Genomic DNA, 10,154 nt, shown 5'->3' with positions numbered 1-10,154 from the left:
GTCAGTACCCAAGAAGTCAAGGCCCTGGCCTCTGAAAAGGGAAGGCCTGCAAGTATGGGCTTGAGGTAAGGGGTGCACTTCAGCTGGTCTTCTCAACCGAACCCAGGGACCAAGGGTCCCCCTTTCCACGAGCACTTGTCCTCTAACCCACACCACCTGGTCCTTCCCTACCCATCTACTCATTTTTCTTGCAGGATTTAAGGAGCTACTGCTCCTCCAAGTTCAACAAACAGCCACAGCAAGAGGCGGAAAGCCAGAAATGGAAATAAGGACAAGGATCTGACAAGTTTAAAACATGTATTTAAAATACAATTTATAAAATGCTTAATCTGCCGACTCAGGAGCCCGCGGGGCAGGGCGGGGGCGGGGACAAGGCAGCTGCCTACTACAACAGCAGAACAGGACCGCCTGGGGTGCAGCCCTCCCACCTACCCCCATCGGTTCAGACACTCAAGGGGACCATGTGCACCCCTGGAGTCATACAACCAGAAACAGGACCCTGAAGGTTTCTTGAGTCTCTGTTTACCAGGAGGCTGGGTGTAGCCCTGCCGGCCCCTCCCTGAGCACAGCAACCCCAGACGGGGTAGAGCAGGGTATGGCAGGGCAGGGCAGGGCCGGGCAGGGCAAGTGGGCTCTGGAAGGGGCTGATGGCAGCAGATAGGGTGTTGCCTCCTGCCTGCAGGTGGGGAGCACCCTGAGTGAGGGGGCTGAGAAGGGCTGGTCACCAGGCCCGGACCCCCAGCTCCTTTGGTTATAGGCTGACATCAGAGTAGTGGCTCATGGGAAGTGGTTAGCTGGAAGGGCTGAGGCCTGGCTCATGGGGTCCAGAGGAGCTGGAGGAAGGGACAGTACCATGAAGGCAGATAAAGGGGCAGCAGCCTCAGGTTCCTGCCCCTTACCCCCTGGGGATTTCCAAGCCAAAGCCTGCAACTTGCTTAAAAAAAAAAAAAAAAAGCACTTAAGGAAAGTTACAGACAACTACCAAATTGAGGGAAAAAAAAGAAAAAAAGAAAAAAGAAAAGGAAAACAACAAACCACACACATACAAAACCCAAACCGTTCTCCATTTCATCTCCCACCTCCCCCAACACATCAGTTTCCTGTTTTCCCTTTCTCTCATTTTGCCTGCCACCTCTCTGTCTAGGAAGCCAAAGGCATGGCAGCTGGGCAGCGGGGACAGGCACACTGTGGGCAAAGCCCTGTCTTTGGCTGAGGGAGGTAGGTGCCATCCCTGAACGTTCTCAATGCAGACACCCACCAGCCAGTGCCTGCCTGCCCTCAGCTCCCACCAGGGGTATGCAGCAGGCCCAGGTGGCCCTGTGAACTGAGCCTTCATCCCTGGGGCCTTCCCACCTGGGCCACCTCTGCACACATCTCCACCTCAGAGGACAGTCTCACCTCAGTCAGGAACCACTATTATTGCAGGGAGGGGTGAACACTTGGTCAGGGCAGTGGACTCTGAGCTAGCAGCCACTCCTGTGGGTGATGGCTCCTCTTACAGATGGAGGCTCGTTCTATCGCACACGCAGACAATTCCTGGTTTCACAGTTCTGGGCTGTGCTGTGACTCAATTTCTCCTAAGGGGAAGATGTCAAGGGACACAACAGGACCCTGTCTACCACTGCTACAGGGCAAGGCTGGTAGCCAGGTGAACCCAAGGCAGACTGAACCTGCAAAACCTGGCCATTTCGGCTGCCCTAATCCCAAACTATACCAGCCATTCCAAAACCCGTCTACGGGTGGAGGGGCTGTCTGGATGGCATAGTACATTGGTAGAGATCAGAGCACCTGCAAAGAGCCAGGCTGCCCACACACAACTGCCCTGGACAGCTGCCCCTGCCCAAAGAGCCAAACAAACAGGTTCCAGAGACAGGAGACACTGTCTTCATTCCAGGCACAAGCTCTGGAAAAGGGGATTAGGACAGCCTGAGCCAGCCTTCTCTGAACCAGCTGGGCATCCATCTTTGCAATGAAACTTTATTCAGACTGGTCCTCTCTCATGGTACTGATTTCACACAGGACGTTATCAGGTTTAGTTACCAAGTTGGAGCCATCAAACAGATGGAGCACCACAAGACCCCAAGAGTTCCAGCCTGGCTGGACAGCTCTATCTTCTGTCACTAGGCTGAAGGCCTGGAGTCTTAGAGCCAGGCTTTCTCCTGTCATATGCTGATGGCAAACACTGAACAACCTCACACCTCTTGCTTCTCAGCCCAGGAGTGCTGTCTCACTCCCAGGGCCTTTTCCTTCTCTACAAGTAGCAGGTCTGGCTGGTAGGGAGCCACCCTGAGGGACTGGGGGAGGGTAAGTCGATCACTTTCCCCATCTCCCAAAATACTAGGCAGGAAAGGGGCTGCATCTTCTCCAGGCTCTTGGAGCCTGGATAGCTAGTCTCTTCCCAGGCAGGGCCAAGCCACCCAGGGCTTAGCTGGAGGAGGGAATATAGGCATGGGGTGCTCATCTATCCTGGGGCTATTCAGCCCTGCCCCTTTTCTGGGCAGCAGTAGGAGTATAGAAGCTAAGCTCACCAAAATTCTATTGGGTTAATGTTTCTAGCAAAATTTCCAGAAACATTTTAAAAGTAGACTATTAAACTACCCTTCTCAATTAAAAATTCATTAAACTGCTAAAACCCCTCCCATGCACTTTTTCCTGCAAATCGGGTATTTGTAAAAACAAAAATAGGAAGAAAAAAAGAAAAGGATATTTTCAAATGGAACTTACTTTTAAAGCGATGAAGACACGCACTTAGGGGTGGGTGGGCAGGAGTTCTCATTTGTGTTTTGAGATCCCAAATTAATGAGCATGATAAACTGTTATTGCTGGCACTGGCTTTGCCCCAAGTGGCCATGTGGCACTGTCTGACTCTCTACTCTTGAGTCCTTAGTGGGTCCCCCCAGCCCTCCCCTAGTTTCCACCCTTTCCCCTTCCATTGACTTGGGACAGCCCTTGTCGACGTGCCAATCACAGTGGGAAGGGGGGAGAAGGAAGTCACAGTGCATGGGGTTCAAGGTCACAGTGGGCGGAGCAAGGGGGATCACAGTGCAAGTAAGTTAGGTCGTTCCCTCTGCTCAAGTCCAGCTGTCTGCCACGGCCGTGCGACCCATGGCAGAAGACCCAGGAGGCGGTGATGGTGGCAACGGTGGCATCCTTTCTTGCCTGCATTTATCTTCGCTGTTTAAAGCCTTGTGACCCATCAGGACCCAAAGGCTGTCTGATCACATTACTGGGCTGCCTGCTGTCTTCGGGTTGGGAGATCCTGGTTGGCCTGAAGAAAAGATCAGAGTATAGCTTGTAGAAAGATAGAAGAGATAACCCCAAATTAAAAAAAAAAAAAATATCCACCATGCTTGTAGACACCACAGTGGCTACCAGCTAGCTCTGGCTGTAAATGGCTGCTTCTGTGGCAAGCAGACTCCAACCACCTCCAAATTTGCCTCTAGCAGCTACAGTATTCACCATTCGGCTTGCCATTACTCAATTTGTAGCAGAATGTGCTCAGGGCCCATTCTGTTCAGGGCCGTGGCCATGGCTGTCATAGAGCTACATGGTACAGTCTCTAGTGCTGGACTGGGTGGAGCCCCAGCCCCAAGCTCAGATGACCCATATCCCTCTATTCTGTCTCCTGCTTCTTTCCAAACCATGTGGCTACTGACTGGACCCTATTCCTAGAGAAGACTCAAGGAAGTAAACTTTCTATTCTGAGAGAAGAAATTTAAAACAAGGAAAGCACAGATAATTCAAGTCTCAGAAGACCAAGCCAAAGAAACTATTCAAAGTTAAGAGTAGAATCTAACAAATACTCCTTTGCCAGGAAGCAACAAAATGTTATGATGCAGCCTTCAGGAAAACCCCAGCATGAGAAAATCCCAAGATGAAAAAAGGAGTTAGAAAATTAAAAAAACCCCAACCCAGTGAGCTCCTAGGAACACCAGGTAACGCAGAAGCACTTCCCCGGGCACTGGTGTCAGGTAGGCTCGCCACCCTACCGTACTTGCTCAGCGATTCACGTCACTTGGTATTTCCAAGATGCCATTTCTCAGAGTAGGCTTCAGGGAAGTCCTACTAACCTAAGAAGTGGCAGACCTGACTCAAAGCCCATACCTTTTACCTCTGTGTAGCAGTGCCTCTGGTGCCTGTAGACGGGGCAGGCAGCTGGCCAGCAAACCCTAACTGGCCAAGTCTGGCAGGTACTTCTCCTTCTGGGATATGATCAGCCAGGTCTGCTGCACTTACCTGTCGAGGATGGGTTTTTCCTGCTCCTCCTCAGGGCTGGCGCTACCCAGGATCCGCTTCCGGGCCTCGGCGTACTCAGCCTCCCTCTGTGCTAAGGACTTGACTGGAAGGGCAGGCCTGCTGGTGGAGTTGGGGCTGCTGACCACGCCGTTGCTGGTGGGCCTCTTGAGGATGCGGATCTGTGGAGGGGGCCCCGTGGGAAGGCTATCGTCTTGAATCACAATGGGCACTTTGGGAGGAGACTTGGATTTCCTGCTGACAAAGAGCAAACAGAGCTTCACAAATCTTATCTCCACATCCCGTACCACCCTCTATGCTCTCTCCCTTCCTACTAACTAAATCATCTGGCCTCTGACCAGATACCCAAATAACCACTCCTCACAGGTGTCCCTCCATAAAGAAGCCTTGCCATGAGCTCTACAGCACGTAACTGCCCTACGGACCTAACCTCTGGCAGGCAGGGCCAGCTCACCACCGTGTCCTGGGCCTTCCTCCCCACATGCATCACAGACAAACATTCCATGTCCAGATCCAGTAACTTCCCTACACAGACCAGAGTATAAGAGTTGGGGCCTCAGCCGGGCTTTCCTCTGCATGCACTCAAGCCAAACATTACAGGGGAGTCTGCTACACCATCTCTGCCTGAACCAAGACAGGTTTTACCAAACTGCCCGTGCCTTCTGGCGAGTGCCCTGTGTCTCCCAGAGACAAACTATAGCAGACAATGAAATCACTGGTTCAAAAGGGCTCCTGGCGGAGAAGCCTCCTTTACCAAGGTTCTGGGCTCTGCTCTACAGCGGCGGGGCTGGAGGAGTGAAGGCTGACCCTAGAAACAGTGCTTTTTTGTCTCAAAAAAAAAAAAAAAGCGTTGTCCAAGGCTGGTAGGTGGACACATCAAGGCCACGTGCCACAAGGAGAGGTGGACATAAACACAGGGAGGGAAAGCAACACAGCAAGGGAAGAAAACAAAAGCCACAGGAAGAGAAAGGGACTGAGGCAGAAATGACCACCCATACCAGCCACCAGGCCCCTCCCAAAGCAGTCAACTAGCTTCTCTTTAGAACCAAGAAGGCCGGCAGGGGCCTTTTCCAGAGCCCAGGTTATCAGGAGCAGAGGTGACGAAGGCAGCAAACTGTTTCCAGGGTGAACTAGGCAGGACTGAAACCAAATGCAAAGGGGCCTGTGACCAGGAGAAGTTCCTGAGACAAACGAACAAGAAACCAGCAGTCTGATCTCCCGGGCAAGGAACCAGAAAGCCAATGGCATGTAGCACCCAAGAGTCCCCTGGGGTCAACTGTGCAGCCTGGTAAGCAAATCCAAAGATCTACCCTCCTTCCTGTCTCTTGTCCCCAACGACAAGAGAAAAACGACAGGAACCTAAACCCAAAGTGAACCTTAACCTACTAAAAAAATCTACTTTCTCTGGTGCATTGGTGGGAAGCAAAGCTATCCCTAAAGGTCTTCTCAGAACTTACTATAATCTTTCCTTCTAGAACACCTCCATATTCTAAACCCCTAAATCAATGAGACCCAGATAAATCATTTGTCCAAATTCTCTCTGTCATGGAAGAAGAGACAGGTCCAAAGGGGGAAACAACTGCCCCAATCTTAGCAAGTAGGCACAACCAAGGCCAAAACCCAAACCTGGCCACCAGTACAACTAGTCACCTCCCACTTGCCATCAGGTGACCTCACACAGGGGGCCCACTGAGGTGAGGCAGACACAACACCCCCACCTCATCCCAAAGCCTCCAGTCACCATGTCCTGGTCTCCAGTTGGAGGGAAAGGCGGGCTGGCTGCCCGGGAGCCTGACCTGCTAACCCTAACAGCCAGCTGGAGAGCACCGCGGCCAGCTTTCCAGCAGCAGAGGGCTCAAGCCCTCACACCAGACAGCAGCCTTACCTCTCCTTTTGTGTGATCTTCAGTTTTTTTTCCAACCGTCTGTCTATTTCCTAGAGGAAAAAAATGTATATAAAAAGTGGAAAAAAATCTCTCTCAAATAAAATCTTTAAGTATTTTCAAAGCTAAGGGCAGTATGCTCTCTTTAGCCAGGGACATGACTGTCCTTTGAGGTGATGGACAGGGCTAGACTGGGGTTCATGGACCATCCCCCCACAGTCCATCCCCCGTTAGCCCCGTGACTGCAGCAAGAGCTCGAGATCTCACTGCGCAGGTGGACTCTTTCTTTGCACAGTCTCCAGCTTGTGTCTTGGCCTGGCCTTTACAAAGACACTCCAAAAAACTTTCTCAATATAAATTTGACCACATTACTTCCACACTTAAATACCCTTCATCTGCTCAAAGGGCCATGTCTGGGCTCCAAGCATCCCTAGCCCACCCATACCTCCTCCTCTCTCCTGTTTCTTTTTGACAATACAGCAGTACAAGCTATCTACCAGACCTCAAAACCCAATATGCTGTGGCTCTGCCCCTCACAAATTCCCACCTGGCCTGCACAACCCAGATGCTTCCTCCCTGTGAAGTCTTCTCTGCTTCTGAGAAACAGGCTGTCAACTGACCCTCAGAGGGAAACTCCCTGTGCATCCCTTCAGAGCTAATGTATCAACAACTTCACAACCTATTTCTCAGGTGACCCTTACCTAGCAAAAGGCCTAGAGTAAAACAAAAGCATGATGTTTGTGGAACTGAAGTCCCCAGATGGACACTGGGGAGCTGAAGAAGGGAAGACAGTGGAATTTCTCTGGAAACAAAAGCTTGGCAGGTCCTGATTAACACAAAGCCACCATTAGAGACAAAAGCAAAAAGGAGAAGTGCTGAGAAGTTTCAACACATTCTGGCCTGAACTCCTACCGCAGCAGGGCAGAGCCAGGCTGGGCAGGCCCAGTCATGGTCAGGGCCTAATTGCCCATGGCAGTCTGAACTCTCTGATCCCAGAACCAAGAACTCTGGATACCTCTCTACACTGGGTATTTGTATGCCTGCACACATGTACACGTCTTCCTTTAGTTTCCATTGCTGTCCCCCTCAGCTGGTTATGGTAGAATAAGAAGCTGAGGCAGGAGAATCACAAGTTCAAGGACAGGAGACCTGACTCAAATGGTAGAGTACTAAGTACTGGGTCCTAAGTTCAAATCCCAGTACCACCCAAAAAAAAGGAAGAAGGAAAACATCTCAGGAGTGAGACCATTTAGCTATTAGAGGGACTAACTGTATAAAACTATGTTTCTCTGGAGAGCAGATTGACAATAATTCTCCCTCAGGCCATCTGTCAAGGTCTAAATATTTTTGGTTGTCACTATCAGAAGATGCTACTGAGGAGGCAGAGAAGCTGTTAAACATCACACAAGGCACAGGCCAGCCCCCACTATGAAGTCAATAGTGCCAAGCCTGGGAAGTTCTGATTTACACAGTACAGATTTTTTGTTGTTGGTCGTGGGGCTTGAACTCTGGGCCTGGGCGCTGTCCCTCAGCCCTTCAGCTCAAGGCTAGCACTCTAGTGCTTGAGCCACAGTGCCACTTCTGGTATTCCGGTAGTTTATTGGAGATAAGCGTCTCATGGCTGGCTTTGAACAGATCCTGAGATCTCAGCCTTCTTAATAGCTAGGATGATAGGCATGAGCCAATTGGCACCCAGCTACAGTACAAATATTTTTTGTTGTTGTTGGTGGGTGTGGGGGCCTGAACTCTGGGCCTAGGCGCTGTCCCTCAGCTCTTCAGTTCAAGGCTAGCACTTGAGCCACAGCAGCACTTCCGGCATTTTCTGTTTATGTGGTGCTGAGGAATCAAACCCAGGGCCTCATGCATGCAAGGCAAGCGCTCTATCACGGAGCCACCTTCCCAGCCCCACACAGTACAGATTTTTAAAGGAGCTTATCTCCCATAGAGCATTCCAGGCACAGCTAGAGGAAGAAGGCTCAGCATCCAAACTAAGGTGTGGTCCAGGAGGTGGCCGTACTTTATAGATGATGGGCCAATTCAAATCAAAGCATTCACTGATTCATTTGAACTACTGACGATATACTCTGACTAATAAATTGAACAGTTTATCATCATGAAGTAGCCTTTTTCCTAAAGTGTTTCTGTCACCTTTCATGTCCTTACTTGTGTCTTATAAACAACTCAAAGTTAAACATAAAAAAAGATTAAACCAGTCTAATATTGACACTCATTGTGATTGGTGCCCAGGTGTGTTTAAGATTCATTTGTGCAAGCACAATAAATTGTATTTTAAGGAAGCCGCAAGCTCTAAAAGGGCCAGAAAGTCAGGAAAAACTTTCACTCCATCTTGGAACAAAATTGTGCCCAATGAAACTTAATAACTGAGTAGAAAAACTACATTATTAAGAAAAGAATAACTCAGATTTTTTTCTGTGAACTAATAACAAACACAGATATACAGAATCTATGCCTACTGCATAGTTTGTTCAAATTGTATAGTTTTATAATGATCAGTACTATTTCCTGAGTGAATGCAATATCTGATGTTAGTTTAATAAAGCCTATTGCACCCCCCTCTTTGGTGCCAGCACTGGGGCTTGAACTCAAGGTCTCCTTTCTTAGCTTTTTTGCTCAAGGCTGGTGCTCTACCACTTGAGGCATGCCTCCACTTCCGGCTTTTTGTTCATTAATTGGAGATAAAGAGTTTCTTGGTTTTGTCTTCAGGGGTTGGCTTTGAATTGTGATGATCCTCTCAGCCTCTTGAATAGCTGGGACAAGGGTTTTTCACAAATAATTTATTGCGGGGCTGGGAAGGTGGCTCAGTGGTAGAGCACTTGCTTTGTAGGCATGAGGCCCTGGGTTCAATTCCTCAGCACTGCATAAGCAAAAAACCGGAAGTGGCACTGTGGCTCAAGTGGTAGAGCACTAGCCTTGAGCTGAAGAGCTGAGGGACAGTGCCCAGGCCCAGAGTTCAGGCCCCACGACCGGACCCAAAAAAACAAAACAAAAAAAAAAATTTATTGCTTTACTAAAGTTCCATACTGTTTCACTTTGCCCACTTAAGTTTCCCCTTCATAAATGGAAGGTTTAACAGCTGTGGGATGTAAATACTTTCAAATAGGATTGAAACCAAGTGCATGTCCAGGCCAGGCAAAGAGCCACACTCCACATTCAGAGACACATCTGGGGAAGGAGGGGTGATACCAGCCTCCACAGAGTACCTGCTCTGCCTAAAAATTAGATAAGCCTCTGCCAAGCCTTGGCTGACAAGGCCAAATTTGCTATTTTAGGAGACTGAATTCAAGATTTTTATGGGAAAGTTCTGATTTTTTAAGCTTCATTATGTGAATTCTCACTTTCCTATCACTGAGGACCTAAAACCCCCAGCAGAGGCCAATGGGCCTGAAACATTAGCTGGGCTTGAGCATTTCTTCCTTCTCCAGGCTGCAGAGAAGATACAGACCTGTCCAGCACATGGACTTGGGTTCAAAGGAGCCCTTCAATGACATTGTGGACATATCTAAGTAAATGTGCCTTTATTGGAGCTGGAAAGGGATTCTTCCATCAGATCACAGACAGGGATATGAACCCAGTCAGCTTTGTTGTAGTAAGGGAATCAGATCCCAGTTATCTCCGGATGGCCAGCCAGATACTGGGATGCTCAGAGATATCCAAGTAGAAGGGGGAGTGGCTTTGCCGACCACTGGACAGGGCTCTGCACTTAGCCCTGGAATCTGTCCAGGTATCATGAGTCAGTCCACACTTTGCTTGGACAAGGTCTTGCAATCCATCTGCTACCAGACTTTTGCCCTGGAAAGCTGGATCAAGTCACAGCTTTCCTACAGAGCACATTTCAAGGAGAAACAGTGTCTCCTCCAGAGACATAATGGAAAATGGTATCAAATAGGCTTCACAATGCTGGAAGACCGGACCTGAAATAAGGAATCAAATTACTTTTTTACAACACTGCCCATGCCTGGTCAAGGCTTCTGTGTGAGGCTCAGTTCCACAATGATGC

General features: G+C 49.4%; 1 protein-coding gene across 2 annotated transcripts in view; it reads right to left on the bottom strand.

Moving 5' to 3' along the window:
- Positions 1–280: 280 nt before the first annotated feature.
- Positions 281–10,154, bottom strand: part of Szrd1 (SUZ RNA binding domain containing 1) — a 33,477-nt gene continuing 23,603 nt past the window's right edge. The window contains exons 2-4 of one of the 2 annotated variants that reach the window (XM_042669678.1): positions 6,140–6,189; positions 4,237–4,491; positions 281–3,268 (exon numbers count right to left, since the gene is read on the bottom strand). In XM_042669678.1, coding sequence (XP_042525612.1) covers positions 3,166–3,268; positions 4,237–4,491; positions 6,140–6,189 — 408 coding nt within the window. In that variant the 3' untranslated portion in view covers positions 281–3,165. The remainder of the gene's footprint in view (positions 3,269–4,236; positions 4,492–6,139; positions 6,190–10,154) is intronic. The other variant, XM_042669679.1, reaches the window with a different exon arrangement.

The sequence above is a fragment of the Dipodomys spectabilis genome, unplaced genomic scaffold (genome assembly GCF_019054845.1).
Source record: "Dipodomys spectabilis isolate Male_0828 unplaced genomic scaffold, ASM1905484v1 ptg000504l, whole genome shotgun sequence".
NCBI classification, from domain to species: Eukaryota; Metazoa; Chordata; class Mammalia; order Rodentia; family Heteromyidae; genus Dipodomys; species Dipodomys spectabilis.
The sequence above is the reverse complement of the archived record's forward strand: the minus strand, read 5'-3'. Positions and strand labels throughout refer to the sequence as shown.